The sequence below is a fragment of the Sciurus vulgaris genome (genome assembly GCF_902686455.1).
Source record: "Sciurus vulgaris genome assembly, chromosome: 7".
NCBI lineage: Eukaryota > Metazoa > Chordata > Mammalia > Rodentia > Sciuridae > Sciurus > Sciurus vulgaris.
In genome coordinates, this window is record NC_136467.1 from 151,006,572 (window position 1) to 151,020,502 (window position 13,931).

The 13,931-nt window shown below is 45.9% G+C and overlaps 1 protein-coding gene across 1 annotated transcript in view; it reads right to left on the reverse strand.

The window, feature by feature from the left end:
• Positions 1 to 620: 620 nt before the first annotated feature.
• MBOAT1 (membrane bound glycerophospholipid O-acyltransferase 1) overlaps positions 621 to 13,931 on the reverse strand; it is an 86,764-nt gene continuing 73,453 nt past the window's right edge. The window contains exons 10-13 of the mRNA XM_079148324.1: positions 12,540 to 12,604; positions 10,029 to 10,161; positions 7,616 to 7,767; positions 621 to 1,813 (exon numbers count right to left, since the gene is read on the reverse strand). Coding sequence (XP_079004450.1) covers positions 1,687 to 1,813; positions 7,616 to 7,767; positions 10,029 to 10,161; positions 12,540 to 12,604 — 477 coding nt within the window. The 3' untranslated portion in view covers positions 621 to 1,686. The remainder of the gene's footprint in view (positions 1,814 to 7,615; positions 7,768 to 10,028; positions 10,162 to 12,539; positions 12,605 to 13,931) is intronic.

Here is a 13,931-nt window from a genome sequence, read left to right on the forward strand (position 1 = left end):
GCCCCAACAGCAACAGAGGAAGGATGATAGGACTCTGTCCCAGCACCAGGACTGGGAAATGCTTTACGAGGATAAGCACATCACTTCCAGGTTCCACTGTCCTTGGAGAAGCACCAGCAGGACACTGCATGGGAAGACCCATGGCCAGCAGCTGTCACAAGATGGGCTGGCAATCAAAGGCCAGCCCCACCACAAACCCTGACCACAGGGCACTGAGCAAATGTCCAATTCTCAATTTCCTTCCTACAGAGGAAATAAACCCCACCTGCAAAATTGGAATGAAGATCAGAAATCATACTGAAAACCAAACCATCCAAGTGCCTGACATATATAGTAAAAATTGAGCATGCTATAATGCTCACATTTTAGGCAAATAAAGCTCACTCCTACAAAGTCCTATAAAACAATAAAACTTTGGGCACATTTATTAAACACACACACACACACACACACACACACACACACACACACTTCTGAATACCCGGTCTTTCAAAGAAAAAGCAACACATTCAGAAACATTTTCTTTATACAGAAACATAGTATTTATTCAGTGAGAAATTAATTTTTACTATCTGATTTGAACAAATTTTCTCCTCCCAAGCTGTTTGATTGAAGGCACATCATTGCAGCATATATTTTATTATTATCATCATTATTTTCCACAATATTTAATAGCATGTTCCTTCTCCCACATAGAATATCACCCAATAGTAGTCCCCAAAAGGAGCCACAGTGCATTCATAACAAAGATAGAAAAGTGTCTTTAAATTTCTGCTTTCCAATATGATAAGTCAACTAAAACAAAGCTGGATTTAATCAGCTATGAAACTGGAAAAATGAAAATCAGCCCCTGCCTATGTCAAGGCCACGGTCATTAACACCTCCATGAAATGAGGGGAGAAGAGAGAAACATCTTCTGCTTCTTACCAAACTCCTGTGTAAGTTTAAATTTTGTTTTAAAGAGATTTCTTCAGAGGGTGTTCGGCTACCTGTGACGGAGTCTCGGGGTCTCCTGGGGCCATCCTAAAAGCAGTGCATGTGAAATGGAAACAGCAGCCCCCTCCGCAGGAGAGGCGCCCAAGTCCAATCTCGGCTCAGTTCAGAAAAAGAGAAGGGAAAAGGTTACATTCCTGGGGGACATGCAGCCTCTCCGAGGGCACCCCAGTCCATCCACATTTTCAGGGGTAATCCTGGCTTGCAGAGTTTTCAGTACCTGAAAACCCCTCTCCATGATCCCTCTCCTCTGGGGTCTTCTGAGTGTAGTCACTGTATCCACAAACCAACAGCGTCACACGTCAAAGGGGTCATAGCTTCCGATGAACAGCCACGGCTGGCCTCGTCTAGGACACCTTCTCAGCGACCTCCTTCTGACTTCCGAAGCCACAGCCTCATGCAGCACCCAGACTTCAGCAGATGAAAACCATGTCAGAAAAGCAAGACCCGGTGGCCCAGAACAGACTGTCTCCACACCTCCACGCCACGACAGGTCCTGGAAAATGTCCAAACAAATAAACCGCACACGGCCAATCCAAACGGACAAAAAGGCTTCAGAAAAAGATTCCCTGCAGTTTAAAAAAAAAAAAAAACGCATGTAAACATAGCCTCTGAGTCACAGGAGAGCCCTGGAGCCCTTTCGTGGTCTTTCCAATGCTTTGCGATTTTACTTGTTCGGCTTTCTTGGAGGTATCAGTCTGCTTTCTTCTTATTAACAGAATTTGTGGTCTGAGGCTGCCTTTGAATATGAGCTTGTGGTTTGATTGGCAGAAAAAGTATTATCAGGAGACTTATGATGTGTAAGTAAAAGTACATGGACCTAGGAATAAAAACACACAAAAATTATGTTTCCAAGGACATAAATGGGAAATTATCACCTGATCACCTCATCCTCAGTAGGCGAGTGGAGGCGCTGCTTTCAGGGGGTCCATGAGCTTGCTCAGCTTGCCCTGACCACCCCTCAGATTACCCCTCAAAGCAGTGCAGAGCACCAGCCCAGCGGCAGACAAGCGTCATACTGCCCCACTGACATGGTAAGCAGACCAAGAGAATTAGCCCCATCAGCCAGAAATCCTCAATGTTCAAAATGCACAAGGCCAAACTCCAACCCAAACACAAATACAACGAATGCTTTCACCCGCATGTTCTTCCTAAGAGTGAGGGGTTCTTCTTGCGTGTCCTGTGAACCGGAAGGATTCTGATTTTGAAAACTAGTCTATAATCCTGAAAACAACTTTCATCCAAATGAGTAAGGAGCAAGTTTTACGTTAGATTTTGTTGACTTTCATTGCAAAAACACATCATTCAGCAGTGTGCACGACGTAGATACTGATATTTATTGGACACAGCGTATCAATAAATGCATGTAATTAGAAATAGCCCATATTAGCATAACTATTCTGGATCCATTTGGAATGCTGGAATGTGCGCTTTCTCTCATGAGTGCCTTTATTTTTTATTTAAAAAAATTTTTTTGGTACCAGGGATTGAACCCAGGGGTGCTTAACCATTGAGCTACATCTCCAGCCCTTTTTATTATTTTTAAATTTTGAGGCTGGCTTTGAACTCACAATCCTCCTGCCTCAGACTCCCCAGTCACTGGGATTATAGGCATACACCCACATGCCCTCCTCCCCAATGTTTTCTTAAGAGTCAAAAGATGTAGTATTGGAAGAAGCAGGGAAACAGTGATTTGTGTATCATTCCTTAGTTTTGGTAAGTAGAATGTCAGGCACATGAGACCAGAGAAGGCACATATGCCCTCAATTGCCCGATCCTTTAGCAAGAGAAATCTCCCTAAAATGGTTTGCAGACTAGTCAAGAGCAGTAATAGATTTTCATTCATTTAATGTTTTAATAAACATTTACTGTTCAAGATGCATGAAGCATTAGTTAGGCATGGTGGTGCATAATCCCAGCAGCTCACAAGGCTGAGGAAGGAGGATTCCAAGTTCAAGGCCAGCCTCAGCAATGTAGTGAGGCCCTAAGCAACTTAGTAAGAACCTGTTTCAAAATAAAATTAAAAAAAAAAAAAAAAATAGGAGGGGCTGGGTTGGTAATGGTAATGGTGAAGCACCCACCCCAGGGTCAATCCCCAGTACCACACCAAAAGAAAAAAAGAAAAAAGAAAGTAACAGAAAAAAATGTATGCAGCATTAAACTGGGATCTACAAAAAGACATTAACCCTCTATGCGCTCCCTTGGGAGAATGGTGATGAGTCAACAATCTTTCTTGCTAAGTTGCTTAGGGCCTCGCTAAATTGCTGAGTTTGCTATCTGCAAAATTTCTTCCCAGATCCTAACATTCTTACACACTGAATTTAAGAAAGTGTTATCTAATTCAAGACAAATTACTGTATGAGTATTTATATTTTCAAAATGATTTCACAGAAAGTTTCTTTCGTAATACAGTCAAGTGGCTAGTAATACAGTCAAGTGGCCAGGCATGGTGGTGCACGCCTGTAATCCCATCGGCTTGGGAGGCTGAGGCAGAAGGATCGTGAGTTCAAAGTCAGTCTCAGGAATTTAGCGAGGCCCTAAGCAACTTAGAAAGACCCGGTCTCAAAATACAATACAAAAAAGAGCTGGGGATGCGGCTCAGTGGTTGAGCACCCCTGGGTTCAATCATCATACAGTCAAGTGTTCATTAAACTTAGGGCTCACTGACAATTCAAAGGAAAAAAGTTCAGCACCAGGCATGGTGGCCACGCCTGTGATCCCAGCAACTCAGGAGGCTGGAGGATCACAAGTTCAAAGCCAGCCTCAGCAAAAGCCCAGCACTAAGCAATTCAGTGAGACCCTGTCTCTAAATAAAATACAAAAAAGGGCTGGGGATGTGGCTCAGGGGTTGAGTTCAATCCCCGGTAACAAAAAAAAAAAAAAACAAAAAACAAAAAACAAAAAAAAACAACGAAGCACAAAGGAAAAAAGTTGAGAAATTCAAAGTTGTACTTTGAGGTCACTCTAGACCAAAGGCGGACTAGACACAAACATGAAGCACATGAGGGACCTGGATGCTAAGCGATGCAGGCAGGCAATAAACAGGCAGTGGACAGCTGTCCTTGGCAGCCAGTGACAGCAGTGAGCCCCAGGGAGGCGCACATCCAGAAGCAGCGAGGTTTCCTCCCTGACAGGCTGGAAATTTTGACTCTTTCACCAGATTCAGATTCTCAAGAGATTCTGAAAACACGTTTTGCGGTGCAATCAACCTACCAAGGCCACAGGTGACATGTGGCTGTTAAAACTGGACGGAACTGAGGCTGGGGTTGTGGCTCAGTGGTAGAGCGCACCTAGCATGTGTGAGGCACTGGGTTCGATTCTCAGCACTGCATATAAATAATGAATAATATAAAGGTCCATCAACATCTGAAACAACATTTTTTTTAAAAACTGGATGAAATTGAAAGTTCACTTTCCTCAGTCACTAGCCACATACCAAATGCCTAATGGCCACACGTGGTGGTGGCTAATATATGGGGCATCCAATGCTCAGAGAAAAGTGATGTCAGTCATCATAGAAGCTTCTATTGGACAGACAGATCCAGAGAGGAAACTGCACATGCAGTATGTACTACATGTGTTATTATATATGCAGATAACATGACGTTAGAGCAACTCCAATGGACTCAACTGGCAAAAAAAAAAAATTGTTTTATCCTAAACAAAGGTGTTTTAAAACATATCTTAGGTTATTTTTTAAAGGAATGGAAAGCTGCTTGACAACAATTTGATTCTGCCTAAGTGCAGGAATTAGCATTGCTTTAGTTGGTTAAATGCATGTTATCACAAACATGTCTTTAACTTACTTCGATCTGCAAGCAGTAATTTGCTTCCAAAATAGCTTCTCCTCAGGAAATTTTTAGTGATTACACTGCTGATCTTGCAATTAAAAGCAGGAGACTCGGAGCCAACTCCTGGTTGCTGTGTGAGTTTTGTGATGCGCACCCTCTCTGAGTCTCACGGGTAAGAGGGCAGACGGACAGCCACCCTCGTGCTCCCAGCCCACCACTGCTCACTTCAAAGTCCATGTTCGGCCCACGTCGGTGTTTCTCTGGAGTTCACGGCCTGGCGCTTCCTCCATGCTGTTCCCATCTCAGAAGCACGACCCACAGAGCCCGCCTCACCCTCGGCGCTCTCACACCCAAGCTTCGGTCCCCTGCGTGGCCCCCAGGACCCAGCTCAAATGCCACGTCCCCCAGAGCCGCCCCTCCACCCAGGCTGAGTCAGATTCCTGTTAGGCAAACCCCTGGCGCTTTGTGCTGCTCACCCAGAGCACAGTCTCAGGCGTGTTTATCAATCCGCCAACCCTTATCTATCTTTCCCATCAGGCTGTCACCTCCACGGGGCAGGAATGACTTTTCTGTATGTCTGGCATTCTAGCCCCAGCTCCCAGCGCGGTGTCCAGCATGCCACAGGTATTAAGTGAGGCTCCATCGAACACAAACATTTTTGCAGTAACATGACAAATATATTCCTGAAAAATCTCGCAGGATTGTGTGATTAGGATACTAGGCTCATGGGGGGAAATCCTGTCCTTAACATGCAGACAACTCAACACCTAGGACCAGAGAGCTGACCAGAACAATTCACACCCATGGCAACACCCTGGACAACCCAAGCAGACAGCTCCCTGGGACTGAAGACCACTTCTGGGGTGTTAAAAATGCAAAGCCAAAGAGGGTATTTGCTGGCTTAACTGAGGGTCCGATGTAAGGAAAATGTAACTGGGACCCAGGGCTGCCCAGCGAGGGTACAGAGGTAAAGCCCGCCAAGCACAGAGGGCTGGCATGGAGGGTGTGCTCTCCAGGGGACTCCAGTGAAGGTGCTCAAGTCAAGTTTCCTCCACCAGAGCCAACGTGGCTCCTACCTCTGCAGCGGCTGAACTGAGGGCTTCTGGTTTGGCTGGAGATTGTAACTCTTCCTACTCTCCTGGCATTCTAGGGACACTATGCATGACCCAGCACACCTTCCATGTCATACCAAGGTGACTTCTCACCACCTGACTAATATCTTGGAAACATGTAGCAGAAGAGACTTTACTGATGAGTGCTGTACAGTTCCCTCTGCCTTCTTTTCCTATAACCTTAAGGAAAGCATCCTACTTTTGGATATTCATACATGTACTGGGCAGTAAAAATTTCTTCAATCCATTCCTAACCAGTCCAGGAAATCCCCAGCTCACAAATAAGATGTGTTTAAGCAGGGTTTGTGTCTGCAGAAACAAACTGAAAACAGGCAGATTAACAGGAGATAGGGGTAACAGACTTATTATATGCACTGTGCATGGGGTCACATGAAGCATGTCAAGGGCCAGATGGTTGAAGCTTAAATATCCTCTTCACTGGAGAGAGAGAAGTGGGAGCTGCAGGCAGTTCCAGAGGGAGAACAAATGATTTTTAGGGGAGAATGGGCCCTAATAACAGGCAACCATCTGGGACAAAGTCTGCCTGCATGCTGGATGTATGTCAACTGTAGTCTTTTTTCTTGCAAGTTATTATTCTGGAGAGCCCAGCCTTTACATAGATAGGGAAACTTCAGAGAAAGCCCCTTATTGCACTTTGCAGGGGGAAAAGACGGGCAAGAGACTGGGGTCAGGGTAGGGGCTGCAGAGAGACCTTGGTCTTCCATTAGTTCAAAGCATTCTGAATGACAAAGCATCAAAGCTGGAGGTGTCATTTTCTGAGCCCTGACAATGGCACTGTATTCCTTTTTTTCCAGGTTGCTTTCTTTTGTAACCATGCTATGTTCAAAATGGAACCTGAGTAGCCTGTGCTACTCGTCAGATGACACGAGAAGCACTTATCAAGTTCAAGCCACATGCCAGGTCCTGGCCTGAACTCTGCAAGTCTTCCTCCTTCAATTCGAAGGACAGTCCCAATAATCACACTCAGGGCGGATTCTATTCTCAGCCTCTTTTCATGGTGAGGTCACACAGGAAGTTTTCCAGACTATGTGCTCAACCATTTCACAACAGTGGAAAAACACAACCAATTAAACGTCAGTGTAAGACAAGAAAAGTTAGCAATTACAGGTCTGCAGTGCATTTGCAGAACAGGTGTTGGAAGGAGGGCCCGACTCCCTGAAGCCCTCGGGTCTCCGGTGTGAGCCTCCCTCTCAACCCTAAGTCCCACACACCCCTCCACATAGAAGGCATCGGGAACACGAATCCCCCATGCACCCCCACCAGAACCAGCACCTCACCAAGAACACTGACCACTGCCACGGTCTACTCGGCGAGCCAGCAGCGTCGGCAGGCAGTGCCCGGCTCCCGCCCTGGGAACTCCCCGTGGTGGCCAGCATGCTCGCTCCCCAGGAAGAGCAGAGGAGGCGGAACGCTCGCCCAGTGGCCCTCTCGCTGGATCGGTCCCTTCACACTGCCCTGCCTCGATGGCTGCGGGCTGACACCGTGAACGCTGAAGGCATCCCCGGCAACCGTCCCTGCAGGTGCCCACGCTGCAGGCTGGTATCCTGGACCAGGCGCTTCCTCTGAAGCGCCCGTGGCATCGTCCAGCCTGGGTCACTTAGGAATCCGGTGCAGTCCCTCTTCATTGCTGTGACTTACCTGAGCCTACGTTAAGCACAGAAAACCGACCAAGGCACCAGACGGCCGCAGAGAACTCACGTGTACAGACGGAGGGTGGGTTCCACGGCCAGCAGGACGAAGGGAGCCACCGTGTAGGAGACGGCCAGCTGAGTGGCAGCCCAGGTCACCAGGTCGTACGCACACTTGAGGGCTTTGGAAGAAAGGAAGTGATGCCTGTAGTTGTTCCTCACCTGCAAGTCAAGGAGCGGGGGGGAGCAAAAGAGCTTTTACTCCAGCAGAACAGAAGCAGCAGAAAATAACCAACCACGGGAGTCCTCCTTTCAACTAAGGATACCAGGATGGCCTTCCTTACTTAAAAACAAGAAAATGCAGGTTCACTGTAGAAAAAGACAAGAAACAACGAAGAAAAAAAAAAAAAATCCTTTTTTAACACCTCCCTAAGAAAAAAGCACCATTAAAAAATCTGGCACAGGGGCTGGGGAGATAGCTCAGTCAGTAGAGTGCTTGCCTTGTAAGCACAAGGCCCTGGGTTCAATCCCCAGCACCCAAAAAAAAAAAAAAAAAAAAAAAAATCTGGCACATAGCTGGGTGTGGTGGCACACACCTGTAATCCCAGTGGCAGAGGAGGCTGAGGCAGGAGGATTGCAAGTTTGAGGCCAGCCTCAGCAACTAAGCAACCCAGTGAGACCCTGTTTCAAAATAAAATATTAAAAAAGAGATGGGTATGTGACTCAGTGGTCAAGCGCCCTGGGTTCAATTCACAGTACCCAAACAATAAAATAAAATAAAATTTAAAATGTGGGCACATAGCTCTCCAAAGATTTTTCTATTTATACGTATCCACATTTCTATTCTTAGTGGCATTAATATTTTTTAATTATCTATCATGAACTTTTTTCATTTAATTATCTACCATGAACTTTCTCCAATGTCAGTAAATAGTCATCTCCATTATAATTTTATGTGAATTATGAAAAAGTCAGCTTGTCTACTCACTGCCTCTTTTGCTATTACAAACAATTCTGTGACGCACACCTTGTCAATAAACCTCTACACTGTCCCCGAGTTGTTTGCTTTGGGTGATGTTACTATTTCTAATAGTAAACACAGTTACTATTTTGGGGGTGCTTACATTAACAAAGGAAGCTCTGACCTTTATTTCCTAGTTTGTTCTGGTCATCTGTTTTCTAGGTTTCTTTCATAATCTGAGTGGCTATATTATGAATGGGAGAAAGGAAAACATCCGTCCTGTTTGTCATGTACAAATAGGTACAATATGCATTTAGTTTTAAAGGTATTTCAATCAGCAAACTGCAGTCAGCTATCTGCCTTCTTTACATGTGGACCTAACAAGCTTCCACCCAACCAAAGCAGGAAGTCCTCAGGCAAATGTCAAGCTAACTGAGATGACTTGGCACCTGTGATGCTGATTGGCCCCGTGGTGTGGCTCCTGACAGATTCGCAGAATGAATGAATTGAAGAAGGGGCGACTATCGCTCTACCAGGGCTCTGAAATTCACACCTAAAGTACAGTGCGACAAATGTCACTTACAGTCCTGGCATCCGAAGCAAGGAAGACCACCCTCATGATCAAGGGCTGAAAGTAAATCAAATCCAACCCTCTGTCTTTGGCCATGAAAGCACTTGGAATTGCAATCACTTCTATATTCGTTCATCTTCTTGGAAGACGATCACATTTTTCATTCTTTTATTACCTGGCTTTCTAATAAGCAAATTGCAGGAATAATCTAGGACAAACGAAAGGCTCCTCAAAGGACCCACAAAAACTCAATTTGTGGGCTGAGGTTGTAGCTCAGTAGCAGAGCTTCTGCCTCGCAAGTGTGGGGCACTAGGTTCAATCCTCTGCACCACATAAAAATAAATAAAATAAAGGCATCATGTCCAGCTATAAAAAAATAATGTCTTCAAAAACAGAATTCAATTTGCGAAATTCACAAAGAATTTTACACAAAGTTAACTGGATCAGACTGGAGACCACAGAGGCGAGGTGAGTCTCCAAAAGGTACAGCTCCTGTGGCTGCTGTCTTACCACCCCTGTGAATTATCTCTAGACTTAGGATAATAAAACGTTAAATTAAGTAGGATCTAAACAAAGTGAAGTCCTACTGAGCCTACATTAATTAATAATCATCAACATCCGTAATTAGTAGACTATGTCTTCACAGCCTTTAATGATTAAAAATGTGTTCATCTCTTAAGGTAATAAATATTGCTCCTAAAATTCCTTTTGTTTTACAAAAACCCTCTGTAAAGGACACCAAAATAAAATGGTTGTTTTTGCAATGATCACAGGTTCCTGTGCACTGAAGAATTTCTCTCATGGGAGGATTTTTGTATATCGTTTGGCTTTCCAAAATATCACTCCCACGGCCCCTCTCGCCCCCAATTCTTGCTCGGACCTAAAAGATTCCAACAAACATACAAGCATCAGATTGCTACAGGGAAGGCCCAACACCCACAGGATGCTTACCGCCCTGGCTGCTAACGTGACGAGGACTCCAGTTAAGAAGGTAAAGTAGTACCCAGGGTACACGCCATGCCACAGAGCGGAGAGGATGAAGGTCAGCACCGTGGGGCACCAGGGAACCCGCTCATAGCAGACGCTGCGAAGAGAGGAGGGAAGCGGTCAGAGGGAGCACACAGACCCTCGGTGGCCCCGCTGCTCCCTGGGGCAGGCCTTGCAGAAGCCTCCTGTCCCTTTCTGATGGGAGCTGGGATCACACTGTCCAGGGTCTTGCAAAGAACCACAAAGCCTGTGTCGCTCTGGGGTCCCCTGAGCACTACCAGCCAAGCCATCTACGCCTCAGGCACTGGATATTTTAAATGTCCGACCTCCACAGACAAATGGCCTGGACCCTAATGAAGGTCTGAGCAAGAGTTCCTGCCTTAATGGAGCTGCTTCCAACCATGGTCTAATCCTCTGGGGGAACTTAAGTGAGGGTCATTGCATAGAAAATTCTGGAATCAGGCCAAGGGTCCTGAGAAATGTCCTCACTCAGTCTCTCCATCTTTCTAGGCAATGACTCTAGCACAAAAATCAACGTGCCAGTCACATGACCTGCTCAGACCTCACTTGTCCATCAGATTTGGACCCAGGAATCTGCCTTCAAGAGTGACACGGGTTAAATATCCCAAGAATTATTTTGGATTCCACAAGTTTTCAGATTTTAGAATATCTGCACATCCGTGAGTCATCTTGGGAACGGGACCCAAGTCAAAACACAACATCGATCTGCTTCCTAGACACCCTGCACACATACCCCAAAGGTAATTCCATACAGTATTTTTAATGTGCCTATGTTTTGACCGCAAGCTGTCACTTGAGGTCAGGTTCAGAATTTTCCACTTGTGACATCATATTAATGTTAAAAAAGTGTCAGGTTTTAGAGCATTTTGGATTTCAGCTTTTCAGGTTAGGGATACTGTCATCTAGATAATGTCCACAAAGACCCTGGAGACCTTTAGCTCTTGACAAAGTGATAGGGGATCCCCCCTCCAAACCCCATCTACGAATAGCCAATGACACTCTTAGGGAAGCCCCCACAGAGTTCATCAAATGAGAGGACCAAATAAAAAATGAAACAGAAATTCAGTTATCAACAGCTCCTCAGTGACGATTCAAAAGTAACTGATTTACACCCGGAGTCAGATGACGGCTCCCTCTTCATCGGAGGAGAAAGAACACATTTAGGGAGATAAACACAAGACTGAGACCCCATTCGTAAAATTTCTTCCTGAAATAAGTAGTAGGTAGGTTATGTATTTGTTTCTCATTCTTTGTATTTTCTTTTTTATGAATGAAATACTTTATTTTCAAAAATTTTTAAACACTTTTGTCAAATTTTTATGTGACACAAGTACGCTTGGTCACCTCAGAACTCTGGACTCCTGGAGACCTCAGCACATGGGGACCACTACATAGAAACAGTGGTCACATGATGACTCTCCAGTGGGGACTGAAAGCAAGGCTGCTAAGGCCAAAGTGTCAACAACTGGATCCACTTTCAGAAAACGTCACCCGAGTGTCCTTTGGAGGAACCACAACACACCGTCTCTCCACTTGCCCCAAGACGCTGCACTCGAAAAGAGGGGATCTGCCAGGCACTATAATCCCCGCGGCTGGGGAGGCTGAGGCAGGAGGATCAGGAGTCTACAGCCAGCCTCAGCAAAAGAGAGGCCCGAAGCAACTCAGTGAGACCCTGTCTCTAAATAAAATACAAAACAGGGCTAGGATGTGGCTTAGGGGTCGAGGGCCCCTGAGTTCAGCCCCTGGTAACTGCCCCCACCCCCCAAAAAAGAGGGAATCTGCTTGAAAGGTCATGTCTGAACGCTCCCCTGCACGTGTATGACAGGCAAGTTCACTGGGGGAGTTTCCTGCTCTGACATTATCATAAGTTCCATCTAAGGATTGCTTCTGATTTGGGAACATATAGGGAAACAAAGGACAGAGAAATCACAACAAAAATGAAAAGTAAAAAGCATAAATATATGGGCCACCCTAACGTTTTCGATGCTGGGGAAGAGCAGAGCAAGCACTGGGCTTTGGTGCCGTCACAACACTCCTGCCACCTCACGGAGTGTCCTAAGGTAACAGCCACACAGCACAGAGGCCAAGAGCCTGCCGACAGGCCACGTGGGCTCAAACCTGTCACTCATGAGCTGTGTGACTTTGGGAGAGTTGCGTAACCTGTGTTTCACTTTTCTCATCTGTAAAGTGGGGCTAATGATCAACACCTCCCAAAGCTAATTTGAGGAGTAAATAACTGGCACATAGTAATGGCAGTAGTATGAGAGAAAATAAATGTTACACTGTGACCTTCTCAAATCACTACATTTCTCCTTTTTTTTCATTTGCAGGGCACAGACATTAACACAAAGTGTCAGATGACATTGCTACTCAGAGGACCGCCGTGGCCTGGCGTGTCCCCTGAAGCCTGCCCAGCGTCATGCATGAGTCAGGAAGCTCCTTCTGTTTCCTTACCACTTCAGCCAAGCAGCGGTCTGGATATTCCAGTTCTCTAAGTACATTTTGAAACTGGTGGCAGTCTAGAAAGAAGAAAATAACACCTATGATTAGCTTTAAAAATACCCCAAGTCACGGCAAGTCCTCTCCAGAATTTCCTTGGCAGCAGAGTCAACGGGGTATTTCAAAATGACAGCTGTCAGGCAAGAGCCATGGACTGCAGCCCCTGGCAGGCACATTTTCTGGTGTTTGTAGGATCAACCTTGCAGCTGAAACTTGGCTCGCAAAATCTGCGTTCTTCTCAACATTTATTTTCCAATTATAGGAAAACCGAAGGAACATTTCGTGGGCTTCCCTTCCGCTCTGATTGAAAAAAAAAAAAAAAAATTAAGTCATCTGAATCTTAAAACTAAATACTCCAAAAAGGAATTCACGACAGGAGAAGTGGGATCATGCGGATTCAACACCTTTGTGGGGATATTTTAAATGTAATTGTCATCTTTGCATTTGGGGCCGTGTGCAAACCAGGCCACTCTGGGCAGTTAATTCTATAAAGAGCTACAAGAGTCCAGGAGCTTCCAATTGTGTCTGGAACAGAAAGAGGCTTTACACATGAAGGGATCACAATGCAGAAAAGCAAACAAGGAAATATCACCCAACCCACAACGAGGAAAGTCAATCATCCTCCCGGGGAGAGACGCCCCCAAATTAACCATCGACTGGGTCTTCTCGTTCAAAAAAAAAAACCGTCAAATCAAAGGCCAGTGGTAAAAAGCACAGAACACATGAAGGAGGACCAGAGGAAGTGGGGGCGTCGGTTTCCCTGTTGAAGTTCATCAATCACAGAAGATCCTGTGCAGGCCACCCACAGGCCTGGTGAGACATGCTGGGAGGGAGCGCGGAGGCAGGGAAGGCGAGCGGAAGGGAGGGAGGAAGGTAGGCAAGATGGAAGGCAGGCAGGCAGACCGACTGACAGGCGTGTGCTTAGACTTCCGTTTTCATTTCAAAACCCTACGGGGTTTTGCTTACCCATTTTTCTACGGCTCAGAAAATGCTACAAGCACAGCTGCAAGGGACCTAAACCAAATCAGGCCGCCACGTTTCCCTTGGCCCCTTGGCCACACCTGATACCGTGGCAATGCGCCTCTCTCCTTCTGGCTTTCTTTTATGATAAATACACAGCTAATAACCTGGGCCGTGGCCCCGAACACGTGCCACTCATGTGAAAGGGCTATCCTTTGGGGCACAGAAGCATGACTCACCCGAACGTTCTCCGACATCGTCTAAATAGAGAAGAGGAGGTCACAGATGACCTACGGGGCTTGTCCAAACATGGGGAGAGTCGTTCTGAAGGCTGGAACCTGTTCATTTAAGACGCTGGGAAGGGGCCACTTCCCGCCTCTCGGGAGA